Source organism: Trachurus japonicus, chromosome 14, assembly GCF_045865225.1.
Source record: "Trachurus japonicus isolate A0001 chromosome 14, Traja_1.0".
NCBI classification, from domain to species: Eukaryota; Metazoa; Chordata; class Actinopteri; order Carangiformes; family Carangidae; genus Trachurus; species Trachurus japonicus.
This window is the reverse complement of record NC_140920.1, coordinates 25,465,009-25,490,516: the sequence shown is the minus strand read 5'-3', so window position 1 is coordinate 25,490,516 and position 25,508 is coordinate 25,465,009. Positions and strand designations below refer to the sequence as shown.

General features: G+C 44.7%; 1 protein-coding gene across 9 annotated transcripts in view; it reads left to right on the top strand.

Annotated features, from left to right (window-relative positions):
- Positions 1-25,039, top strand: part of fryb (furry homolog b (Drosophila)) — a 69,351-nt gene extending 44,312 nt beyond the window's left edge. For 4 of the 9 annotated variants that reach the window (XM_085798603.1, XM_085798597.1, XM_085798604.1 and 1 more), the window contains exons 25-66: positions 205-262; positions 619-710; positions 1,390-1,562; positions 1,691-1,851; positions 1,948-2,058; positions 2,180-2,334; positions 2,575-2,674; positions 2,810-2,981; positions 3,589-3,839; positions 3,933-4,079; positions 4,214-4,382; positions 4,960-5,047; positions 5,170-5,243; positions 6,304-6,454; positions 7,311-7,414; positions 7,983-8,074; positions 9,048-9,141; positions 9,267-9,486; positions 9,632-9,783; positions 9,890-10,077; positions 10,944-11,038; positions 11,156-11,357; positions 11,980-12,201; positions 12,421-12,619; positions 12,701-12,798; positions 12,980-13,150; positions 13,257-13,397; positions 14,106-14,291; positions 14,384-14,548; positions 14,868-14,942; positions 15,048-15,218; positions 16,157-16,351; positions 16,459-16,596; positions 16,681-16,898; positions 17,334-17,538; positions 17,680-17,829; positions 18,222-18,320; positions 18,416-18,499; positions 18,810-18,827; positions 19,044-19,154; positions 21,003-21,238; positions 22,085-25,039. In XM_085798603.1, the coding sequence (XP_085654729.1) occupies positions 205-262; positions 619-710; positions 1,390-1,562; positions 1,691-1,851; positions 1,948-2,058; positions 2,180-2,334; positions 2,575-2,674; positions 2,810-2,981; positions 3,589-3,839; positions 3,933-4,079; positions 4,214-4,382; positions 4,960-5,047; positions 5,170-5,243; positions 6,304-6,454; positions 7,311-7,414; positions 7,983-8,074; positions 9,048-9,141; positions 9,267-9,486; positions 9,632-9,783; positions 9,890-10,077; positions 10,944-11,038; positions 11,156-11,357; positions 11,980-12,201; positions 12,421-12,619; positions 12,701-12,798; positions 12,980-13,150; positions 13,257-13,397; positions 14,106-14,291; positions 14,384-14,548; positions 14,868-14,942; positions 15,048-15,218; positions 16,157-16,351; positions 16,459-16,596; positions 16,681-16,898; positions 17,334-17,538; positions 17,680-17,829; positions 18,222-18,320; positions 18,416-18,499; positions 18,810-18,827; positions 19,044-19,154; positions 21,003-21,238; positions 22,085-22,343 (6,190 nt within the window). In that variant the 3' untranslated portion in view covers positions 22,344-25,039. Of the gene's footprint in view, positions 1-204; positions 263-618; positions 711-1,389; positions 1,563-1,690; positions 1,852-1,947; positions 2,059-2,179; positions 2,335-2,574; positions 2,675-2,809; positions 2,982-3,588; positions 3,840-3,932; positions 4,080-4,213; positions 4,383-4,959; positions 5,048-5,169; positions 5,244-6,303; positions 6,455-7,310; positions 7,415-7,982; positions 8,075-9,047; positions 9,142-9,266; positions 9,487-9,631; positions 9,784-9,889; positions 10,078-10,943; positions 11,039-11,155; positions 11,358-11,979; positions 12,202-12,420; positions 12,620-12,700; positions 12,799-12,979; positions 13,151-13,256; positions 13,398-14,105; positions 14,292-14,383; positions 14,549-14,867; positions 14,943-15,047; positions 15,219-15,757; positions 16,352-16,458; positions 16,597-16,680; positions 16,899-17,333; positions 17,539-17,679; positions 17,830-18,221; positions 18,321-18,415; positions 18,500-18,809; positions 18,828-19,043; positions 19,155-21,002; positions 21,239-22,084 lie in introns of all 9 variants that reach the window. The other 5 variants (XM_085798599.1, XR_015037636.1, XM_085798601.1 and 2 more) reach the window with 5 other exon arrangements.
- Positions 25,040-25,508: the final 469 nt, after the last annotated feature.

Below are 25,508 nucleotides of genomic sequence, written 5' to 3'. Positions count from 1 at the left end.
TTACTGTGGTTAAGGATTAGTGGGTTTTGGGGCATGTGCCATTTGGGTTTGCACAAGATTGGTATCTATTACAAACTGCCCTGTTCCATTAAATCAGACTGTCCTTTATTTCCAAGGAGGAAACATTTGATCAGTCTCATTTAGCAACTCGACAATGAGGCAATCATGTTTGTTTCCCCTCTGATCCTGTGTGTCTGTCTGCAGGGAGCTGGTAGAAGAACTACACCCATTGATGAAGGAAGCACTGGAGCGCAGGCCTGAGGTAACACACACACTGACTTCATTGATCTCAGTAAAAATAGTCTCCTATTTTCCTCCTAAGTTGTGTTTTTAATACACCAGTCATTTCAGATGCAGTTTGTTATATTTATAGTGTTTGCTTGTGGCTGTTAGAGATCCATAAGTGTTATTTCTGAAAATGAATCTATGGATTATTTCTCTGTCTTGAAGTTAAAAACCAAAGTTCAAAAACCAATTCTCACAGCATGAACAGTTTATTTTAAGTGTGTTTTTTATTTCAGCAGCTGGAGTTTTTGATGGATGTGGTGTACACTGAGAGTTGATCATACTCTGCAGTGTGTTGTATGATGAAAACTGAAAATCTGTCTCTGCTCTCAGAACAAGAAGCGCAGAGAGAGGAGGGATCTTCTCCGGCTGCAGCTGCTCAGGATCTTCGAGCTGTTGGCCAACGCAGGAGTTATCAGTGACAGGTAGCCCGCTCATTTCGTCAGCTCAGTGCCCCGAGCTATTTTGTTTGGGCCTTTCTTTTAACCACTGAGGCTTATATAACTTAAAGGGAAAGTTCAACATTTTGACAAATTGGCCTATTGCCATAATCCCTATAGTCTTAGAAGTAGGTTTGTAACCTTTAATTGTCGGTGCAAGCTATTTTTAGAACGGCGGAGCAGAGCTGCAAGCTGATCAGAGCTACACTACAGAGGCTCATGGGCTCTTGGTTTCCCTCATCAAACTCATTAAATACACAATCCAACAACTCCAAAACGCTCTGGTGGACAAGTTGTGACCTGCACATTTACCACACTGAGATAATAACGGAACATTACGAGACAGAGTTGTTTGTTGTTGTTGCCTCGAAAACAACTCCGTCTCATAACGTTCTGTTATTATCTCAGTGTGGTAAATGTGCAGGTCACAACTTGTCCACCAGAGTGTTTTGGAGTTGTTGGATTGTGTATTTGATGATTTGAATTAAAGGTAACGAACCTACTGATATGACTATAGCGATTATGGCAATGTACCAATTTACCAAAATCCCTTTAACTATCCCTTTAACTATAATTACATGTGCCTTTAGACATGTGACATTCCTCATGTAGTGTCAGTGTAAGATTGATTACCATAATCCGATTTCCTCCTCTCCCTCCACAGCACCAACGGGGCACTGGAGCGTGATTCCCTGGCACTGGGAGCCTTGTTCCTTGAGTATGTGGATCTGACCCGGATGCTGCTGGAGGCTGAGAACGAGAAGGAGCTGGACGTCCTGAAAGACATCAGAGCCCATTTCAGCGGGATGGTGGCCAATCTCATTCAGTGTGTTCCTGGTAAATCATTTTATTCCTCTTTTATACAGAGCATCACAGCACTTCACATTGATCTTCTCATAGTGGAAGTCTGTCCTCTGTTTGACCTTCCTTGGCTTTCTTTTGTCTCACGCTCCTCATCCGTGCAGTCCACCACAGGCGCTTCCTCTTCCCACAGCAGTCTCTGAGACACCACCTCTTCATCCTCTTCAGCCAGTGGGCCGGACCCTTCAGTGTCATGTTCACTCCCCTCGATCGCTACAGTGACCGCAACCACCAGATCACTCGCTACCAGTACTGTGCTCTCAAGGTGGGTGACGTCCAAACCCTGCTACACAGCAGGAGTCATTCTGTCAGTCTTTGTCCTTTTCATTGTGTTTGACTCAACTTTCCTTTTGCTCGCCAGGCGATGTCAGCAGTTCTGTGCTGCGGTCCAGTGTTTGACAATGTGGGCCTCTCGACTGATGGCTATCTCTACAAATGGCTTGACAACATCTTGGCCTGCCACGACATACGGGTATGTCATCTATTGGTGCCTTGTACCTGTTGCACTGCAGCATATATCTACCAGTTTACGTACCTTGGATACATACTGAGTTTCATCATTGCTCATTTTCTACCTCTAAATGATGACACAGGTGCATCGTCTGGGCTGTGAGGTGGTGATTCTGCTCTTAGAACTGAACCCAGACCAGATCAATCTGTTCAACTGGGCCGTGGACCGCTGCTTCACCGGATCCTACCAGCTGGCGTGTGGCTGCTTCAAGGCCATCGCCACTGTCTGTGGTAACAGGTCCGTTATGAACTGCACTGCTGATGTTTTGACCCTTAACTGAACTGTTATTAGAATAACATTGAGAAATACTGATGCTGAATGAGGAAACATTGTCATAATAAATACTTAGTCTTGTTTTATTACGCATATGGGAGTTATTATCCTAACTTACACTGCTCTCACATGTGGCAACATCCACTGACTTTTCATTGTAACCAGCAACTAACGTTTTTTTTTTTTTTCTCCATATTTTTCCAGGAATTATCCATGTGACCTTGTGACCTTGCTTAATCTGGTGCTGTTCAAAGCTTCAGACACCAGCAGAGAAATATATGAGATATCCATGCAGTTGATGCAGGTACATCCAAACACGCAGCACATGGAAAAACAGAATTACACATTTATCAGTTCCAGGTGAAGCGGTGGGATGGAAGACAAAGGAAAACGCCAAAATATGTCAACACTTTCTGACGGGTTAATCGTGTGTCTGCAGGTGCTGGAGTCTAAACTGTGTGCGTACTCCAAACGAATGGTGGAGCAGAAGCCTGGCAACATTTTGTATGGCACACACGGGCCCCTGCCCCCACTGTACAGCGTCAACCTGTCTCAGCTCTCCATTCAGCTGGCCAGCATGTACCCAGAGCTCACCCTGCCTCTCTTCTCAGGTAAATACTTCATAATGAATATATGTGCATGTGTTGAGCACTCACATTGTATCTTGTATCTTGTATCTTGTATCTTGTATCTTGTATCTTGTGGTACTTAAAGGGATAGTTCAACATTGGCAAATTTGCCTATTGCCATAATCCCTATAGTCATAGGGGTACAGTAGGTTCATTACCTTTAATTATCGGTGCATGTTTTTTTGAGATCAGCGGGGCAGAGACGTGAGCTGCTCAGCGAACACTATGGAGGTGAATGGTACAGGTCCCCTACTGTCCCTCAAAACTCATCAAATACACAATCCAACAACTCCAAAACGCGGTGGTGAATGTGCAGGTCACAACTTATCCACAAGAGCGTTTTGCCATTGTTGGATTGTGTATTTGATGAGTTTTATGGGACAGGGGTCAATGTACCATTCACCTCCATTGTGTTCACTGAGCAGCTCACGTCTCTGCCCCGCTGATCTCAAAAAAACATGCACCGATAATTTAAGGTAATGAACCTACCGCTATGACTACAGGGATTATGGCAATAGGTGAATTTGCCAAAATTTTGATCTACCCTTTAACACTTTCACTCTTCTGATGATTTTTTTCACCTGTGCAGAGGTGAGCCAACGTTTCCCAACCACCCACCCCAACGGCAGGCAGATCATGTTATCCTACCTGCTGCCATGGCTCAGTAACATCGAGCTGGTGGACACGGGGCTGCTCCCCCCCGCCTCCAGCCCCTGCACACCAGAGGAAGAACCCCGTGGTCAGGGACAGGGTCTGTCCCCTAGTCTGAGGGGTAACGGCTGGGGGTCCCTGCAGGCGACCTCGCTGGTGCTCAACAACCTCATGTTCATGACGGCTAAGGTGGGAAACCATTGTTCTTCTTATTTATGAAATGATTCTCTTCGCAACAACATCCCCCTCCTCTCAACTGAATGTTTTCCTTTCCATCTTCAGTACGGAGACGAGGTTCCTGGCCCAGAGATCGAGAACGCATGGAACGCTCTGGTGTCCAACGAGAGGTGGGGCAACAACTTACGGATCACCCTGCAGTTCCTCATCAGCTTGTGCGGAGTCAGCAGTGATACCACGCTGCTGCCTTATGTAGGTTTATCAAATCTATTGATCAAAATGGTCAAATCTAATGAAATGCCAATTACTGATAAAAGTGCTGGGGTGAATGTGCTGCAACGATGTGAGAAAAACCAGTTCATGCTGTTTATTTGTTTCTGTTCTAGATCAAGAAGGTGGTGATCTACTTGTGTCGTAACAACACCATCCAGACGATGGAGGAGCTGCTGTTTGAGCTGCAGCAGACCGACCCCGTCAACCCAGTGGTCCTACACTGTGACAACCCCCCGTTCTACCGGTTTGCTGCCAGCAACAAAGCCTCCACTTCACAGACAGGTGAGAGCTGAAGCCCATGTTCTCTTTATTTTGATCTAACCCTGAATCTTCATTTGGTCACTTTTTTTTTGTTGATACTTTTTATTTAGTGTTTTCAATTTAAGGGAAAACAAAGCTGACAACAAGCTGTAAGGGAAATAAAACAAAACAAAACAAAAACACAGACAAAAACATGTGGGCACCTCTGTTGATAATCCTATATTTAATGTCCAGTGTCTTTACTTGTTAATGGGTGGCGTGATGCATCCTCAATTGTTTTGATAAAAGCAGTCCATTTCTCCAATTTCCTGGAGTTCTCTCTCAGTCATCTTTTCCATTAAACACATTTCCTTCACTCTGTCCATTGGTTAAAGACTCAGTTTTATACCAGCACATTGTTAAACTTTTTTTTTTACAAGCCATCAACAGTATTTTACATAGATACCAGTATTTTTTAATAATCACATTTTCGTTTAAGACACAAAAATAGAGGACCATCACATTGTTCTGACTCTTCATTTTTAGCTCCACGACTTTCGTGACACATGGTTGACAGTTGTGTGTTTCTGAGGGATGATCTTGAATGTCTTCTGCTTAGGTACCACCTCCAGCAGTAACACCGTGGTGGCTGGTCAGGACAACATGCCGGACACAGATGAGAACAAGCTGGTCAGAGAGGAAGAGCGGTTAGTATTGATACATCTTTATAAATGGATATATTTAGTTTTAATAAGATTCCTGAATAAGCCTCTCTGTATAAATTCTCAAACTCTGAAAGTCACTTTTGGCGTCCTTCGTGTTACCTCAGGAGAGCCAGGGCTCACAACAGGCTGGAGTCTCGCTATAGCAACAGCTCTGGAGGCTCCTATGAGGACGAAAAGAGTAAGTTGGCTCTTTTTTCTCTCATGAGAGTGAATTTATGAACTTGCTGGACTTGTGCAATACATCTATAGACACACAGCCCAAGAGGACTCACAGCTGGGTGTTATTTAGAGAGAGCTCCAGGACATGGATTCTTCTTGTCAGTCGTCAATGCTCCCCACTTCAGCCTTAGAGTCACTTACTGCATCTGTCACAAATACCCTCCATACCTACATCCTGTAAATGAGCACATCAGCAGCTTTTATTGGACAAATGTCGGGGATTTCAGTAGTAAGCTACAGTAGTTTTTTTTCATCAGTCATTTCATTGAACTCTGGCCAAGGACACAAATACAACATTAACCACAGTGACTGTCTGTCTGCCTGTCTGCAGCAGGCGTCTCTGTTGGGAAACTTCCAGGTCTGAGTGTGCTGCTGTTGTCCTCGTGTGACATAGCAAAGCTGTAACCAGCCAAGTACAAAGTTCAGTCAGTTTCTAAACCCTGACAATTTAGTGTGTTTTCCAAAAAATTTTAAGACCACAAAAAAAGTAACAATGACTTAAAGGGATAGTTCAACATTTTGGCAAATTGGCCCATTGCCATAATTCCTATAGTCATAGCAGTAGGCTCGTTACTTTTAATTGTCGGTGCAAGCTATTTTTAGAACGGCGGAGCAGAGCCGTGAGCTGCTCAGAGCTACGCTACGGAGGCTAATGGGATTTCTTGGTTTCCCTCATCAAACTCATCAAATACAAATATGCAGGTCACAACCTGCCCACGAGAGCATTTTGGAGTTGTCGGATTGTGTATTTGATGAGTTTGATGAGGGAAACCAAGAAATCCCATTAGCCTCCGTAGCATAGCTCTGAGCAGCTTGCGGCTCTGCTCTGCCGTTCTAAAAATAGCTTGCACCGACAATTAAAGGTAACAAACCTAATAGGGATTATGGCAATGGGCCAATTTGCCAAAATGTTGAACTATTCCTTTAACATTTTTGTTTGCTTGTGCTTAGCAGCATCTGATACATGTTTTTAAGGGTATTTTTTTTAATTCTTTGTATAATCTTGTTTGTTTTTGTAGCTGACCCACTCCCACCGTATGCTGGTTGGCTACTGGGTGTTCTGGAGACCAACCATCCTCAGCCGTTGCCCATGCCCGTTAACGGAGGCTGCTGGGCTCCTCTGGTCGACTACCTGCCAGAAACCATCACACCCAGAGGACCACTGCATAGGTACACACACCATACACAAACAAACACACGCCTCGCACACGGCCCTTCTCTGGAACAACCACAAAAGCTGCTCACGGAAAACAGGCTCAGATTTAGACCAGCGATGTTACTATCAGCAGCAGATCAGCAGAATCAGCAAAGCGAGGTATTCTCTCACACAGAGGAGTCACACCTCGGCCTGAACTGCAGCACAGAATGAAATCCAGCATCCGCCTCAGTCTGCTATATAGAGAATGAATATCAGAGAGGATTTAATCATTTATCTTCTCCTCTCTCTCAGCATCTTAAAAATCATTAATTAAAATGGGATTCAGGCAGGATTTATGACGCATGTACTTACCATGCCTTACAAGAGAGCAGGCTGTTACTCTCTATTACTGGATCCTCATATGCAGGCAAATACACAGCCTGTGTATCTGGAGGTTGTCATGTTAATTACCCTTCATTTCTAAGATGGATTGTGTTTTTTTTGCGCTTGTGTTTTTCTTGTCTCTCCTTCGTCTCTAGCACATTCCTTAAATACCTCAAACAGAGATGATAAAACCAATAAGAGACGAAGGTTTTCTTCTTGGATGTACTTTTTTCTCTTTATTGGATTTATTGAAGGTTTTGTTTCTTATTACTGCTTTATGATGTATGAGAGAACAGAAAATCCTTGTCCATAGTCATTGCTCCAAGGTGCTGCCTGTGGGTTGATGGATGTCTGGGAGGCATGAACTCAAATGAACCCAAATGATAAGATGATAAGTTTGGGTTCATGCCCAGTTCACCACCAGGAAAGCCAGGGAAGAAGCAGATGTCACTGATTGTTATTGTGCTCTCGCTAGATGTGTGTGTGTGTGTTTTCCATCCTCAGGTGTAACATTGCGGTGATCTTCATGACTGAAATGGTGGTGGACCACAGCGTGAGGGAGGACTGGGCTTTACACCTGCCCCTGCTGCTACATGCCCTCTTCTTAGGTATGCTGAGTGATAAGATCAAACATCATCAGTTACCGTCCCTCCAAACACACACTAAAATAACCACGAGGTGTGTCTGTGTCGGTGTCCTCTGTGACGTCCGGTGAGCTCATACCGTGACAGTGCGAGGGTTTATCTCCATCCCACATACACACACAGTTTAGGACAGACAGTCCTCTTGAGTCACCACAGACACAGACACAGACACATTCCCCAGGGCCTGTATTTCTCACCGGCCACCGCTGCACTGCACAAATGTATTATTATGTACTCTGCATATTCAGCATACTCACCCTCAACCTCAGGTGGTTCATTATCATCCGATCTGTGCAACTGTTTGCAAGAATCCATCTTGTATTGTTATGATGTGTTTACAGGGAGACGTGTTTTGTTTATAGTCTGTAATGTACACAAGAAACAAGAAAAAGGCATACCTTGTTGTCATAGCAACCAGTGAGCCACAACAAACCAGTTAACACGTTGTACATCAACATCTCTGAGCACAGCTGAATCTGTGTCTATTTATATCCTCTTGTCGTCATCTTACCTGATGTATTTTATGGGTCAGGTCTGGATCACTACAGACCGGAGGTCTATGAACACAGCAAACGCCTCCTCCTCCACCTCCTCATCGCCCTCTCCTGCAACAACAACTTCCAGGTCAGTGCGGTCCTAATATATGTTAACCCTCTGGTGTGTATGATCAGATCACATGAAGTCTTTAAAGTGCCATAAAAAAGAAACTATGGCACTGGAGCAACTTCACTCCAAAGTGCGGATTTGAAACTCTCTCCCTGACTTTGATAGACCACGTAAAACCAGAGATATAATATTATTAATTTATTCACAATATGTTTTATTGAGCATCAACATTACAACATGTCCACAGAGTGGAGACAAGTAAAATACATAAAACAGTGCTCTTTTTTGTTTGTTTGTTTGTTTGTTGAAAAAACCCCATCCCTCCCCAAAATCTCACCCCCTAACCCTCCAGTTGCTGGTCAGCAAACATAACCTAAAAAAGTTGACATTAAACACAAAGTACCATACTGAGAAAAAAAAAGAGAGAGAGAGAGAAAAAAAAAATACAATAAACTAAAATAAAACAAGCAAACATATGTATGATAGTTTTAATTTGATTGTACAAAAATGGGATGGGAGGTTCAGGCTTTGCATTTCTTTCCATGAATTTCCATATATTCGTAATATTTTGTCATTTTACAAAACGGGAAAAAGCGGTCTAATTAGCTAATACTATACATGATGATACATCTGATGTGGATCAGGGGAGTGTATTTCTTCAATTCGGATTGGATGATTTCTGTGTATTTTTGGGCCCAGCGTGTTAACAATGTAGGTTAAAGTGAAACATAATTATCAGATCATATAGATGAAGTTGTGCTGAAAGGAAAGATACCAAGCCTGGGTATGTTTAACATTTATTATGTGGTATATAAAGGCAAAATCAAAAATATTCAAAAACAGCCCCTAAGAGTTAATATTAGACCATTTCACCATAAAGTAATATCACATTTCATGTATAACAGTCAATAGTAACTCGGTCCAGAATGAATTCATACACCCATCAGTGGAGCTTTGGTCAAACTTGGTCAAACTTCCCTTTTGTTTTCAGGTCATAGCCTCGGTCCTGATGCTGACAAGAGAGATCAGTGACAACAAAACCCTCACCATCAAGTCCAGCTACCACTCAGAGTACCAGCAGTCACGTAAGTAGAAAATACTGAACCTGCACGTTTACCAGTGTATAAAATCATACAGCACATAACAACAAGATCAATCTACAGGGTGATATATTAATAGGACTCTGTACTCTATCATCATGTTTCCTTAGATGCTCCTGACTTCCTGCGGGAGTGGCAGGCGTCCCCAGTGGCGGACTCGGGCCTCAGCTCCACCTCCAACTCGTCCTCCGCCAGTCTGGGTGGCGGCAGCACTGCGGGCAGTGTTGGAAATCTGCCCCTGGTTACCCCCGACGACCTGGAGGACCTGGAAGACACACCCAACGAGACGGACGAGAAGACAAACAAACTCATTGAGTTCCTCTCAACCAGGTACACACACCTCCACCGCTGCCCGTATGTGTATGTGTGTGTGTGTGTGTGAAATGTCCCTGTAGCGACGGCTGCGTGCCCTGTGCATTTAGTACGTAAGAGCTTTTGTAACGTGTATGTGGTGCTACTGGTGGTGGGTATACAGTGCCTGGAGTACTGTGTTGTTGTTGCTCAGAGCGTTCGGGCCGCTGTGGGTGCACGAGGACATCACACCAAAGAACCCCAACTCCAAGAGCACGGAGCAGCTCTCCAACTTCCTGCGCCACGTTGTCTCCGTCTTCAAGGAGTCCAAGTCAGGTGAGAAAGCTCTCATGGTAACACCAGACAGTTTTGTAAAAGCGAAAAGACAAAACATTGAGTAATCATTGATGAATGTGTGTTTGTGTGTCTTTTATTCATACAGACTTCCACCTGGAGCAGGAGCTGAGTGACGTGGCCTTACAGACGGCCCTGTGCAGCTCCTCCCGTCACTACGCCGGCCGCTCCTTCCAGATCTTCAGAGCCCTGAAACAGCCCATCAACAACCACGCCGTCTCCGACCTGGTCTCTCGACTGGTGGAGGTGGTGGGGGAGCATGGGGACGAGGTGCAGGTAAATGAGGAAATGTTAGAACTGTTCTGGTTCCAGACTAACTTTTCTTACTAGGAGCACAGTGGCCCCTGACCTAAAACTTTAGGAGCAGAAAATTTAGGGGTGCACCCTGTAAATTGACATTAAAGGGATAGTTCAACATTTTGGCAAATTGGCCCATTGCCTGTCCCTATAGCCTTATGAGTAGGTTCGTTACCTTTATTTGTTTGTGCAAGCTATGTTATTTTCAGAACGGCGGAGCAGAGCCGCGAGCTGCTCAGAGCTACGCTACGGAGGCTAATGGGATTTCTTGGTTTCCCTCATCAAACTCATCAAATACACAATCCAACAACTCCAAAACTCTCTGGTGGACAAGTTGTGACCTGCACATTCACCACGCTGTGAGATAATAACGGAACGTTACAAGACAGAGTTGTTTTCGGAAACCAAGAGATCTCATGAGCCGCCATAGCGTAGCTCTGAGCAGCTCGCGGCTCTGCTCGGCTGAGCTTGCGCCGACAATTAAAGGTAATAAACTTACTCCTAAAACTATAGGGATTATGGCAATGAGCCAATTTGCCAAAATGTTGAACTATCCCTTTCATATTTCCTTTTCATTCATGATCCTCACATACGTTTTCCTGCCTCTAATGACAGATTCCACATTCTTTGAGTTGCCACTTCCACCAGTGTATAAGTATCAATGCCCACTGGTTGCACATGCACAAGTAGATGAAAATTTTACTTGCACTGCCTCAAATTTTAGGGGTAAAATACCCCATTACAGGGTCAGTCGAGAGCCCTGACATTATATTTACTCCACAGATCAGAATATATGTTGATGCTGAAGTATGTGCTTGTCTAACTCAACAACACCTGTGTTTCAGGGTTATGTGATGGAGATACTGTTGACACTGGAGTCAGTGGTGGTGAATTTAGCTGAGTGTCTGAAAAACAGTGACCTTATGGCAGCTCTGACCAGGTACGCCTCTGCTCTTAAAAAACAAAACAAAACGGTGCCATTTTACTGTGCATTTCATACAGCAGCACCACATTTCATCTTATATAACCATAACTCTATGCTCTATTAAATCCACAGGACGTCTTCGCCAGATTTTGTGACTAGTGATAAACTGATGAACAGGAAGAGCACAGGTCAGCTCAACTTCCCCGGCCCGGGGTTCGTTGGTCTGTCATCATCACAGCGACATCAGCGCTCCTACTCCGTCCCCAAGAAGTTTGGCGAGTGTGGAAACCAGTCGAGTGATCCTCCTCGCAGCGCAACTCTTGATCGCATACAGGCAAGAGAGAAGGGGAAGGGGAATTGTTCAGTCTGATACTTGATGCTTGAGGAGACTGCTATGACGACAGTTGGGCTGCGGTTTCTATTTTTCCAAACTATATGAAGCAGAATAACCAGAATTTCGCAGAACGTGTTGATGCCTTACCAGAAAAAAGAAAGTTAGAGTTTATGTCTCACTGTATATAAAACAAGTTTATTTCTTATCAGGAAACACAGAGGTTTTAGTGTCAGTAGAAATGTTTTGGAACGAGTGTATGTTTGCCTGATATCTAGGAAGGTTATCTCAGATTAATCTCAGTCTACTATGGTAACCTGACTGTGACAGATAAACACAAAGTAGCCAGGGCTGTAAAACCAGCTGGGAACAACTGCCAACTTGAAGCAAAGATGATCAGACGCTCTGTACGATACTGCTGCCTGTTGTTAATGACACTGAACTATGAGCTTTTTGAGTTAATGCCCTCTGGAGGATGTTATAATACACCTGTATAACAGATCCTGCTAATGATATAATGAAACAACAGCCATATTTATAGTCCTTTTAAATTGTAATGTAGAACTGCTGAACTGAATTGTGTTGGCTAATTTCCTGATCTATTCCTTTAATTTTCAACGTCCAGGCCCTCAACAGTCACGGCCTCTCCCGATCAGGAAGAACCCCCGGCTCCTGCACATCGTCGACCAATCGTATCGATCCCAGCGTTCTCTCGGACCCCGCCCACGTTTCCCATCCCTCGACAATACTGGCCACAGTTTTCTGGGTGGCGGTGTCACTCATGGAGTCCGACTTTGAGTTTGAATACCAGATGTCGCTTCGCCTCGTTCACAAGCTGCTGTCGAAGGTAGATAAGATGAAACATACCGATCTCAGAGGGAAAGTTATATAACTGTATTCTACAGCTATCAGCGCTCTGAAGTGTTACCTAATGACTCATGCTCATGACTCAAAGGGAATTATCTTCTAACTTTTTAAAAGATAACATAAATGTCTCAGGTACGTCTCAGACACTTGGTTGTAACTGTTACCAGCTTCTCTTAAATTTCTTCCTCCTGTCCCCCAGGTTCCCTTAGACAGAGCAGAGAACCGTGAGCGTCTAGAGAAGCTGCAGGCTCAGCTGAGGTGGAGCGGCTTCTCTGGGATTCAGCAGCTTCTATTGAAGGGCTTCACCTCGCAGGCCACGTCGGACCTCACCTTACAACTCTTCTGCCAGCTCACGCCGGTCTCTCGTGTGCCTGTCGTCGACAGCTCACAGTCCATAGGTACGTCCTGTACAGCCCATTAAAGATTTGTACTTCAGCTGTGTTGTTGTCTGTTTTCGTTGACCTCTTGTCCGTGTGCAGGTTTCCCTCTGAACGTGCTGTGTCTGCTGCCTCACTTGGTGCAGCACTTTGGCCACCCCACTCAGTTTTGCAAGGAGAGCGCTGAGAGGATCGCACAGGTACGATGCAGTCGAGCTTTGGTTAATTTCCCATGGCTTCAGTTTATTTTAAGGTTCAACTTTATTGGGCAATAAAGAAGGTTTTATCTAAAAGTAGATATGAGAAAAGACGGATAAAAGTCCCAGGTTTCTGTGAGCCTCCTCCTCCCTCTCATGCTCCCTCTAACATCGCCTCTCTCAGGTGTGTTTGGAGGAGAAGAACACAAAGCTATCCCACCTGGCCCATGTGATGACTCTCTACAAGACTCGTTCCTACACCCGGGACCCGTTCTCCTGGGTCAGTGTGGTCTGTCGCTACCTCCATGAGGCTTTCTCCGACATCACACTCAACATGGTTACCTACATGGCTGAGGTAAATGCTGTTAAACACTCTTCTATGCAGGTTAAAGATTGTATTTTGTATTATATTTGGTATTTGCCCATTGACCACCAGCTAAATGTCTCTTCCCATCTCTTAGCTGCTGGATAAGGGCCTTCCCAGCATGCAGCAGTCCCTCCTCCAGATCATCTACTGTCTTCTCAGCCACATGGACCTGACTGCTGTACAAGTCAAACAGTTCAATGGAGACGTCATGAAGACCATCGAGAAGTTTGTCCAAGTGAGTGCTTATTATACATTCTTATTATATCTGCTTATAAAACAGAAAGGTGAAATCCGGTGATCTGATTGGTTGTTAACCGTGGTATATTGAGCATATACCACGGCTACTATTCTAAAGCCTTATCACAGCGTAAGCTATCACTCCGCGTCAGGCACGTATGACTGGTATGAATGGAAGTTGTTGTCATGTATCCATGATAACGGACTGTTGCAGTCCATAGCAAAAGACAGTTGATGTTTTTACAATGTTAAAAAATGGACTAAAGTAGTTGAATTCACATGTTTAAGATTAACTTTCACCTCCGGGGAGGGTTAACAATGGTAGAGGGGATTGAGCAGTGACTTTCACCTGAAAAAAAGCGGAGGAAAAGACAACATGCAGAGCTAACTTGGAGCTAACGTCTGGAGAGGTGGGACTATTTTTTTCACAGTGGGGCTATTTTATTGAATAATATGTATTTCTGGTTGAATAAAACTACATGAAATTGATTGCATATCCCTCTTTCATATTGCCTTTATTGGTAACCGTTTTATAAAATATATATATTTATATTTGCGAACAACGCCCCTTAGCCATGGTATAATGAGCATATACCATGGCCTGTCGTGATATATTGCTTAATTATACAGCTCCATTTTCTTATTGTGACCTATAAGGTATGCGCCGCTTTCCCTTACGCTGCGTTTTTGACATGTGGTCCCACAGACAGTCCACTGGAAGGACGCTTTGAACATCTTAAAGCTGGTGGTTTCCCGCTCTGCCAGCTTAGTCCATCCGGTGTACGGCCACTCGCAGGGCGACCTTTCCAACCTGGAGGTCAGCAGGGTGTGGGACGGCTCGGCCAAGGCTCTGCCTGGGAAGACACTGGACTTCACTTTTGACATCTCTGAAGTGAGGAAGCAACAAAATAAAGTTGATATTCTAAACAGACACTGATGCTCATCATATTCAAACCATTCGTTGTATTTTTTGTTTTTTTACAGACTCCAGTGATCGGACGCAGGTTTGACGAGCTCCAGGGTTCAGCAGGTAGAGAGGGGAAGGCCAGAGCCATGGCTGTAACACGCAGCACCTCCTCCACTTCCTCTGGCTCGAACTCCAACACCATCCTGGTGCCTGTGAGCTGGAGGAGACCACAGTCATCTCAGGTGAAGTTTAACATTTCTTCATGTAGCTTGAACTGAACGTCTTTGGCATGTGATCTCAGTGCTGTTTAGTGTTTTGTTGTGACATCGACGTCATATTTATCTGCAGGTACTCCCTTGGTTTCATAGCACAACCATAAACTATGCTCAACTTTGTGTTTATGTAAATTCATGGAAGGAGTGAGCTCAACTGATTTATAGCTTATTTAAACTGGAGCAGATAAAAATGAACGAGCCAAGAAAGTGGAGTGGACTGTCTCCAGTATAATAAAGTTTACAACCGTTCATATTTCTAATTCTTGCTGTCCTTTTCCTCACACAGAAAAGAACCAGAGAGAAGCTGGTGAACGTTTTATCTCTCTGTGGACAAGAAGTTGGACTCACCAAGAACCCATCTGTAAGCTACGTCTCATATCATGTTCTACCTGTGCAGCCTGCTTGTTTATGGACTATCTAGTCCTCCAGTGTCTCCATATATTAACATATTAACATATATCATCAGGTGATCTTCTCATCATGTGGAGACTTGGACATGATGGAGGTGCGGGAGAGTGGTGTGTCCTCAGAGGACGGTGGAACCAGGGAGGACACACTGGACGACACGGCCAGCGAGCAGCAGTTCAGGGTTTTCAGAGACTTTGACTTCCTGGACGTGGAGCTGGAGGACGGAGAGGTTAGACTCATATATCCCATACATGCAAGTTTATACAGTGACGTGTCTCCCTCTTTCCTTCCTTCCCAACCTTTTTTGGCTTGTGACCCCATTATGACATCACAAATTTCTGGCGACCCCATGATCACGCGCAGTCACGTGATCACGACCGTCAATCACGACCGTCGGAAGCACCAGCTCATTTTATTTGAACTCGATTTATATTCAAGAAAGTGAAAGTATAGAATACAGTTGTTTAAGATTGTGTGCTGTGTTTTTAATCATAATTCTAAAAATAATAATAATTAGTTCAAAAATATTTGATCAGTAATTTTTTTAATCAATTACTAGACATTTCAGGCGACCCCATTTGAATTCTAGGTGACCCCTTGTGGGGTCCCGACCCCAAGGTTGAAAAACACTGATCTAAATTGTGTGTTTCGGTTTTTCTGCCTGTCTTTCTTTAACATCAACATATTTGAAATGTATTTCTCTGCCCCTCCTCCTCATCTCCTCTCTGTCTAACTCTGTGTCTCTCTCTCTTCCCCCTTGCTACCTAGGAGCTCCAGGTAAGGTGTCTCACACTGAGCACTTGCATTAGCTTTTATCAGCGCTTTGGTGTTGCTGGCTCCTACTGAAAAACATAAAAAAACAACAACAACAAAACATGTTGATCATGCTTCATTTTGCTCTCACAGCTTGGTTGCAAAACATTTCTGACAATACTGCTATTTGTTATATTGGAGATGAATGATATCATAAAGCCTTAATGGGATAAAGATGATCATATTGAATGAATGAATGCCTCTCCAGCATATTTCCATGCCATGAATAACAGTTCATTTTGCATCGTGTGCTTGTCACTAGGCTCGTAGACAGCGACCATTCATTATCCTGAAAGTTAACAAGGAGCCCCTTCCCTTGTCTTCCAATGCATATGTGTGTGTGTTTCATCACAGGGCGAGACTGTCGATAACTTTAACTGGGGCGTGCGCCGGCGATCTCTGGACAGCACGGAGCTGGGGGACCTGTTAGAGGAGAGCCAGCACTCGGGCAGCACCCCCAGCCTGGGTCACGAGGACCCCCACGACTCAGACGAGTCGTCGGAGGAAGAGGAGTCCTCCACCAGCCAGAGCCTCTCTCACTCTCAGCTCGTGCGTAGCCTCGACACTTGGATCTGTACATTAACATCCACCGAAGCCTGAAAAACGTAATTGTTTGCTATTGTAAGCGAGTCAAGAATATCGCCTCTCTTCTCCAGACTAACCCCTCTCCATCAGAGGAAACCAACCACACTGATTCTTTATCAACCTCTTACGACACTTCTGCCGACCCACAATCCTTCAACGCCACCACGCCGGGCCAGGGAGCCCTCCACGACGATCACATCGGACTCCATGTGAGGAATAGCACACATTTGTACCATACTTATGTGTTTGTCCTGGTACGTTTGTCATTAACCGTGACTCCTCTGTCTCCTCAGGGGAGGCTGTGTGTGGAGGACGAGGACACTCAGGCCCAGGACGACGACCTGTCGCTGAGCGCCAACGAGCTCCCTCACGGCTCGGACTGCGGCGAGAGCTTCACCCTGGAGCTGCCGGGGGGGCAGGCTCAGGATCAGCTGCCCAATCTGGACCACAGGCTCAACCCGGACTACTGCCAACCACCGCTGGACTTTCTAGACCCCAACTGTCTGCCCAGGTGAATTTGACAGACAGACAGACGTAGCAGAGCAGGAAGCAATATGGAATATTTTTTTTTCTCTGGAGGGTTTTATCAGCTGGCAGCTTGATGGACAATGGAACAAACCTCAGTTAAAGTGCAGTCTAAGCGCCTTATTTTAATCTGCCTCAACCGTAATGTTTGTATTTACAGTGCTGGTCATGTATTGTAGCATGTAATTCATTTTCAGTTGTTTGGTAATTCAGATTAAGCCTGGTTCATGTATGATATTTTCTGCCCATTCAGAATCCGATCTAAATAGACACAATCACATAATCCAGCTCATGTAATCCAAAGAGACAGCTGGGCTTTTGATTCTGATATAAAACCTTTTTTTTTATTTGGGGGGAAAGCTATCAAAACCTTTTTTTTTTCTTTGTGCCCCTGTTTCTTTCCCATTCCCGTCACTGACAGCTTACGTGATGATGTAGATGACTTGGAAGACCTTGGTTTTCCTCCTCCCCCCTCTCCATTTTTCTCCGCCATCTTGGCAGCCTTCCAACCCACAGTGTGTGACGATGCCGAGGAGGCGTGGCGCTGTCACATCAACCAGCTCGTGACAGACTCGGATGGGTCCTGCGCCGTCTACACTTTCCAAGTCTTCTCATCCCTCTTTAAGGTAAGACAGATAAACACATTCATAATTCATCACATTGTGTACATACATTTTGTCCCTGTGTTTCTCTTTGTGACTCTTTTTCTTTATTTAAACATCAGACAGGTGCCGGTGCAATAACTCTCAATCTTTCTCCTTTCCCAGAACATCCAGGGTAAATTCTGCACCCTGACAACCGATGTGGCCACTTACCTTGGAGAGGGCTTAAGGGGCATCGGGTCAAAGTTCCTCAGGTCTTCCCAGATGTTAACCACATGTTCAGATTGTCCTACCATCTACATCGATGCCGACACGGTGAGCACTGTTTAGTTTAGTTTAGTTTATTTATTCATTTGGTCGATTAAAAAAGAAGAAAGTGAGAAAATGCATAGCTTGGTCAGTAATACATGCAACCAAAAGGTGTAGGCTGAAGCAATAGCTTATTATGCCTACCCTTTCTACATAAGATTTCCATTTACATAGTGAAAATAAAGAGCATTAAAATAAAACAAACAAAAGACAAGCTAACTAACAACAAAACAAAACCATAACAGACCAGGACAGAGTTCGTATTATGACTTGTATTTTCAAATCAAACGAGAAGACTAAGTCTTGGGCTGCTGGTAAGAACAAGATGGAATTTGTGCTTAATGAGTCAAGCAAATCTCATTTTTCACTTCCTCCGCTCTTCTTGTTGGTCCTCCTAGATCATGTCCTACGGTCTCCTTGAGAAGATGAAGTTCAGTGCGCTGGAGCTGCAGGAATACCTGGATACCTACAACACCAAAGAGGAGGCTGCTGTATCGGTAACTCATCCCTCTTCACATCGCTTTTCCTTCATGCAAACGTCTGACTACTTGATAAAATATTAACAAATCTTCCTCTTTGTTTTTTCCTTCAGTGGCTGAGGAACTGTAAGGACACATTTCCCAGGTGTCCCGGCGACAGTGTGGTAACCTGCCAGCCTGGAGACTCAGAGGAGAAGGTACAGGCAACTTATTCACAAGTAGTTCACTGCAATAAACACAAAACTCATATCTGTGCTTCTGTTTCTCTTTGCCTCGTTGCTCCGCTGTGATTTTGTCACACTGAAATATTTGCTCTCTTTGTGTGCTTTTATTTTGATGTTGTCCCCTGGCCACCAAGAGCTCATTGAAATTTTAAAGTTTGACAACACTTTTGACTAATTCTTTGCCAGCTTGACTGTGGTTTACTGTGCGGTGCATGTGTTTGATTGACGCTTTGTCTTCCTCTCGCCTCACTCTGATGCCCTAACATGCTCTCTCGCTGTCTAGCAAATGGAGTCTCTTGCAGTAAGTTCTCTTACAAGTTTCTTCACTTCACTGCTGTAGATTCCTCTTAAATGAACTGCTTAATTCACAAGACAGTCAGATAGACACGTTACAGTGTGTTTGCATTTCTCTGCATGTTGCGTATATGTGTGATGTCCACTGTCGAGAATGTGGCGTGGCTGTGTCATTGTGTCCGTGTGCTCTCGGCTGCTGATGAATGCGACTCTTGTCTTCTAGCAACTGGAGCTCTGTCAGAGACTCTACAAGCTGCACTTCCAGCTTCTCCTACTCTTCCAGTCCTACTGCTCGCTCATTGGTCAAGTTCACGCCATCAGCTCTGTGCCAGAGGTGAGACAAGTCGTTGTTCATGAAGATACCACGTACAGTTTTAAAACAGTAGACGCCTTTGTGTGTGTATTTTCACTATTTAAGTCGCATCAATACACTATAACTTGTGTACATATAACAAGCTATAATTTTATTGTATATTTTATAAATGTTACACATCTGTCCCACACAGTCAAATGATCATGTCTAGGTGGTAAAAAAATTTGGTGGGTTTAATTATGTCAAGGTGGATAACTCATGTTTGCTATTAGTTTTGAGTGTAAAGCTACAGACTTTACAACATCTGTAGCTTTGGAAGTTAAAAGGATAGTAGCATTTTTTTTAAAGTGGGGTTGTATGATCTACAAATAGCCCCTAAGTACTTTAATTGCAGTAGAAGACTCTCTGCACTCCTCCTGGTAGCAACGCCAGCCCATAATAGCCCTGCCCAGAGATTTACCACATACATTGTTGTGAATGGACCCAAAGAAACAGCCTTTTTTCGCGGCCTAAAAGAGGTTTTACGTGAAAAAAAATACACAGTTCCATTGTTCGCTGTAATATAATTTTTTCCAGTCCTTCAAAGTGCAGGAAAAACACAGTTCTTATTTGGACCTAACCAACTCACGTATCCCTTCGCCCAGGGTTAGAGCCCACCGATCAGCAGTTGGTTAGCTCCAAATAAAAACTGTGTTTTTCCTGCACTTTGAAGGGCTGGAAAAAATTATATTATAGCGAACAATGGAACTGTGTATTTTTTTTCAGGTAAAACCTCTTTTAGGCCACAAAAATAGGCAGTTTCTTTGGGTCTATTCACAACACTGTATGTTGTAAATCTCTGGGCAGGGCTATGGGCTGGCGTTGCTAATGGGAGGAGTGCAGAGAGTCTTCTACTGCAATTAAAGTACTAAGAGGTTATTTGTAGATCATACAACCCCACTTTAAAAAAATGCTACTATCCCTTTAAATGATTCATTTTGAACTAAATAATCAAATGTTTTCCACATTGCATTTGGATCCGTCTGAATTAGTAATTAAATTGTGACCATGACATGTACCAAGCAGGACATTTTACAGTTCTCTCTCTGGTGGATGAACTACATAACAGAGACTTGTGTGATGTGTTTACATGCACTACGATCGCCCGGTTTCTCCCCTGACACACAAGATTTTTGAACTTGGTTCATCATTCGTCCAAAAATATTTTGTTATATCTTTCAAGTCTTTAAAAAACTTCCCTCCCTCCCCCCAATCCTGAACTTGGAGCCATCAGTTTAAGCAAACAATGATACTTGGATCCTTTGGAAAATGAAAAACAGACACACAAAAATCAATATGTACAGTACACCATGCCATCTAGTTAAAAGTGGTAACATAGTCAACTGAAATAAATAGGCGAGAGTGAGAGAAAAAGAGAGAAACATACATAGACAGGACAGACACACACTTAATATATTCAAACACTCAGGTGTGCAAACCTAATAATTCAGATTTCTGAAGGATTCAGTCTAGGTCATTAAAGGGAAACTGCTCCAGAGAAAGACAGATGTAGCTCAGTTGCTAAAGTGAGTGCTTATAAATAGGTTCTATCTTCCATATTTGTACTGTGTTACTCTCTTGTGATCAGCCGACAGATTGTATAATAAAATGATATACACCGTTTATCTGGGACAGGATATGTAATAATAGTGGCTTCTGTTGGCAGCAAATGAAATATACTGCTGAACTAGAGAAAACATGTTCCTCGCTACAGTCTCCTGAAGAAAGTCTTCAGTATCGAATCAAACAAAATAAAGGTTCTTCTGTAATTACTCACAAACAGACACACACACACACTAAAGCACCATCTGTTTCCCTCCCACTACATAGCTGCTGAACATGTCCCGAGAGCTCACCGATCTGAAGACCAGCCTGCAGGCAGCAGAGGCGGCTGTGGCCAGCGACCTGGAGCACAAACTGTTGGCCCACGCCCACGCACACGCCACCCAGGTGGCGGCCGTGGTCGTGCCCAGCTTCCCCACTTCGGAGGCAGCGGTGCAGGCCATACTGGAGTGCCTTAAGAACCACGAGTTCGCCAAAGCCGTGCGCTACATCCAGGAGTGCAGGTGAGCTATGACTGTCTGCGTCAAGTAGTTTCTTGTGATATGTCATATCTTAAAATAAGGAAATGTAATGTTTAAGTATCACAGTTGAAGTGATGTTGTGGGAAATTAATAAAACCCAGAATTAGACCCAAATCAAAAACATACTATAACATATTATGCACACAACATACAAGCACACATAAGTGATCATCATTAAAGGGATAGTTCAACATTTTGGCCAATTTGCAACTATTGCCATAATCCCTATAGTCATAGCAGTAGGTTCATTACCTTTAATTTATCGGTGCATGTTGTTTTGAGATCTGCGGGGCAGAGACACAAGCTGCTCAGCGAAAACAATGGAGGTGAACGGTACAGGTCCCCTGTCCCTCAAAACTCATCAAATACACAATCCAACAACTCCAAAATGCTCTCGTTGAGAAGTTGTGACCTGCACTATGAAATAATAACGTAACATTACGAGAGTTGTTAGTTGTTTTCGAGGTAAATGTGTAGCTGGAACTACATTCCAGACGGCTGCTGGGTGGAGTGATTTCAAAAGACCAAGTATTTTGAGTGTTTGCTTCATGTGTTGTAATGTTACATAATTATACATGATTATTTCATAGTGTGGCGAATGTGCAGGTCACAACTTATCCACAAGAGCGTTTTGGAGTTGTTGGATTGTGTATTTGACCTGTACCGTTCACCTCCACTGTGTTCACTGAGCAGCTCACGTCTCTGCCCCGCTGATCTCAAAACAACATGTACTGATTATTATTTAACTGTATGAAAAGTGCTATAGAAATGAAATTTGATCTCTTTATCATATTGACCTGTAACACCGTCTTGTTCCCCTTCATCCAGGAGGCAGTGGCCCAGCGGTGTGTTTGGTGGCAGCTCAGAGAGTGAGGTCCAGACGCTGCTCAACATCTACTTCCGCCACCAGACCCTGGGCCAGACCGGCACCATCGCCCTGGTGGGCTCCCGCCAGGACCTCAGCCTGATCTGCTCCAAGCTGCTGGAGCTCAACGGGGAGATCCGCGACATGATCCGCCGCGCCCAGGGTTACCGGGTCGTCACAACCTACCTCCCCGACTCCAGCGTGTCCGGGACCAGCCTCTGACAGGACCTCAGGAGCCCCCCTCCCCCTCCCTCCCCGCCCGTACCTCCCCCTTCGCCGCAGCCGATGACCCTGCCGAAACCTCCTCCGCATCCCTCGCCGCCATCTCCGCCCGCCCTCGCAGAGGAGGCGCAGCACCCGCACACGTGGCCGCTGCCTCCTCCCGTGTTCCTGCTGCCTCGGCTGCACAGCTCCAGACAGCTGCCTTCCTACCGCCCCGCACAGCGCTAGAACCACATTTACCACGTTCACACCACCGTCCAAACTTTCCCCTGCCCTCTTCATCCTCCGTCGTTGACACCGATGGCTCCTGGCTCGATTTCCCCAAACCCCCCGACCTGTTCTCATCACGCAGCCGCTCACACGCGCCATGCCAGCCAGACTATACACTGCCGCGCACGCAAGAGCAGAGGAGGAGGTATCTGGAAGAGAACACTAATCTGTATTGTCCCTTCAGAGGACATTCATCGCACAGTTCCCCCCTGTCACACTCACACAGCACCAAACACCTTAGATCATCCCTCACGTCTAGCTCGCTGCCGACCGTGGCCTCCGAGCCCACGCTGCTCACACGCTCAGACGCAAACGCATCATCGCCCATCCCGCCTCAGGGCTCCCATCTGCCCCATTTCCCCCGCTCTCCGTACAAACACTCGAGCCTGTCATCGGTGCCGCACCCGCCGGGCAACGACGCGGTCTTAACCCGCGGCCCCGCCCCCTCTTCATCCCTCCTCCCTCCTCCCCCGCCTCCCCCTCCCTGTCCCACCGGTCCAGGAGAGGCCGCGGCGTGGGGCTGCTGTTGCTCCCTCGGTGGAGCCGCCACGCCGTTATCTCGCTACCTGGGGAAGGTGGGGCACACCGCCCTGCCCCTGCTGAAAGTAGGGGGGCTCCTGAACGCCGAACCTTCAGACGTCCAGACCTGAGACGTCCAACTCGCAATGACGAGACATCTGTGAATCCGAAAACTTATCTGAACTACCTGACCTAACTTTATTCCTGACCAACTCTTAGATCTTTGGGTCTAAGAGGCGGCGACCTGCCAGAGACACCTGGAGTTTTTACACTCTAAAGAACTGAAAGTCATGTCCCAGATGTAAAGGGATGTATCGCTGAACCCACTGGATATGAGAACTGCTGTACACCGATAAAGACCACCCGATGTGATTCTATTCTATTCGAGCACGAGCTTCGCTTCACAGCTACGCGTTGTAAAAATCGATGTGCTCCTAGTTTAAGTCCCGCTCGATGGTCATCATTCAGCATTAACCTGCTCTGCACCTGAGGAACCCGTGAAGGCACCTGGCTCCTGCTTTCTAACTGGCTTCCCAGAGGAACTCGAGACCTGATTGAACTTGACCGACTGTTGCTGCCTCCTTCAGGAAGAACATAGTTCGCTGGTGGTATCGCCAGAGACAGTGAGGAAACTACCCGTGGCACTACATAATATCACTGGTAGAGTTTTCACAATTGCACTAAATGGAAGTTTTGGTATTAGTTTTTAAGAAAAAATGTTACAGAAATGCAGTTATGTTACTGTTGGTTTTGTTACTGTGAGAGAAAAAGGCCGTCACTTTTACTGAGAAGGAAAAGCCAAAACCTGGGGTGACTTTTCTCTCCTGTCGTGTCTACTGTTTTGAGAAACTGTGCAATGCATGACCCAGTTGAATGCTTTCTACTGTACACTAGTGCCCTCTCTCCCTCTTTTTTTGTTGCTCCCTTAAAGTCTGACCTGTCCAGACTGACTGAAAGACTGATGGAGAAAAGACCGGATGCAGAATATTCAAGCGCAATTCCTTACGCTGCCCTTTGCTCTGTTTATATTCTGTGTCAGTGAACCAGCTTGTCCTCCGACTACTGTTGTAAACATTGGTAGACGAATCATGCCATTATCTGTGCACGGCACACACTCCTCTGTGGCTAGTTGAAGCATCATTAGTGAGTGTGCACACTGTATATCTCTCGACTGTCCTACACTGTTAACACTTTGCCCTTCTGTGTTCACATGCCAAGAGGACGGCGCATGTCTACACTCAACTATTTTGTCCCTCTGTCTGTATACTGTTAATAGTTATGGGCACACAACCATAGTAGCATATGTTTGTGTGTGGTTTGTAGTTACCTTACATGTAAGGGAATGCTGACATTCAGCACTCACTGTCGATGTTCAAAACAAAAATTGTGCTACTACTGAAGTCGAACACTTCCTGTCGTCAGCCCCTTTTTGTGACTCTCCCTCATTTCCCTCCAGCAGTCATTTGCCCCCTCATCCCCCCCTCCTTTGCTGTACAAATGTCTTTTTCCTATTTATATCTGATCAGCTATAAATCAACACTCATTTGACTTAGGTTTTATATTGTTGTTTGTTCTTTCAAATCAAACTGCCATGCATGCATCTTATGTGTACTGTATGGAGTGTTGGAAATATTTATTAACAAAAATCATATTTTATCTGAAAGATATGTTTGTATGAGGTACAAAAGGGAGCTTTAAGCTCGTGCGGGTATGTTTTTTTTTTCTTCCCTCGTGTGTGGGAGAACGTGTGTGTGCATGCCAAACCAGAAATTGCACATTTTTAAAGCTTTTTAGATGAAGACTGTAGTTGTTTTTTTTCACCTTGTAAATACTTTTACAGCCTTTGTGAAGTTGTTTTGAGTTGATGCTCTGTACAAGTCGGTGTCAAAGTAAAGACATATCAATTATTTCTTGCGTGTTTCACTTGCAACCCGTTCCAAGTGTTTAGTTTGGATGGACGTGTGAAGGTCAGCTGGGGCCTTACTCCCTGTTCATTTGTTATGATCCATTTGACGACAAATCATGCGCCAAGTCTCAGCACTGACCTGTTAGCTTCTCATTGACACTACCGGATTTACTGTAATATTATTACTGTAATATAATAAGTCAAACCAGTATGAGGTGAGTGTAAATTCAATCATCTGCACAAGCTTCATGTTTGAGGTGCAATATGTTTATTTCATGCACATCATTTCTTCTTGCAAAAACAATTTTCATGTTAATTTGAGCACCAGGATCAATGGAGGGAAACAAAGACAGACCCTTTTTGAGATGTTTTCTCAAAAAACACCCAGAGACTCTGCTGCTGGCTCGCTGGAGAATAAGTGAATCTCTTGAGTCTGTTACTTGAAGCAGTTTCCACCCATCATATGTACA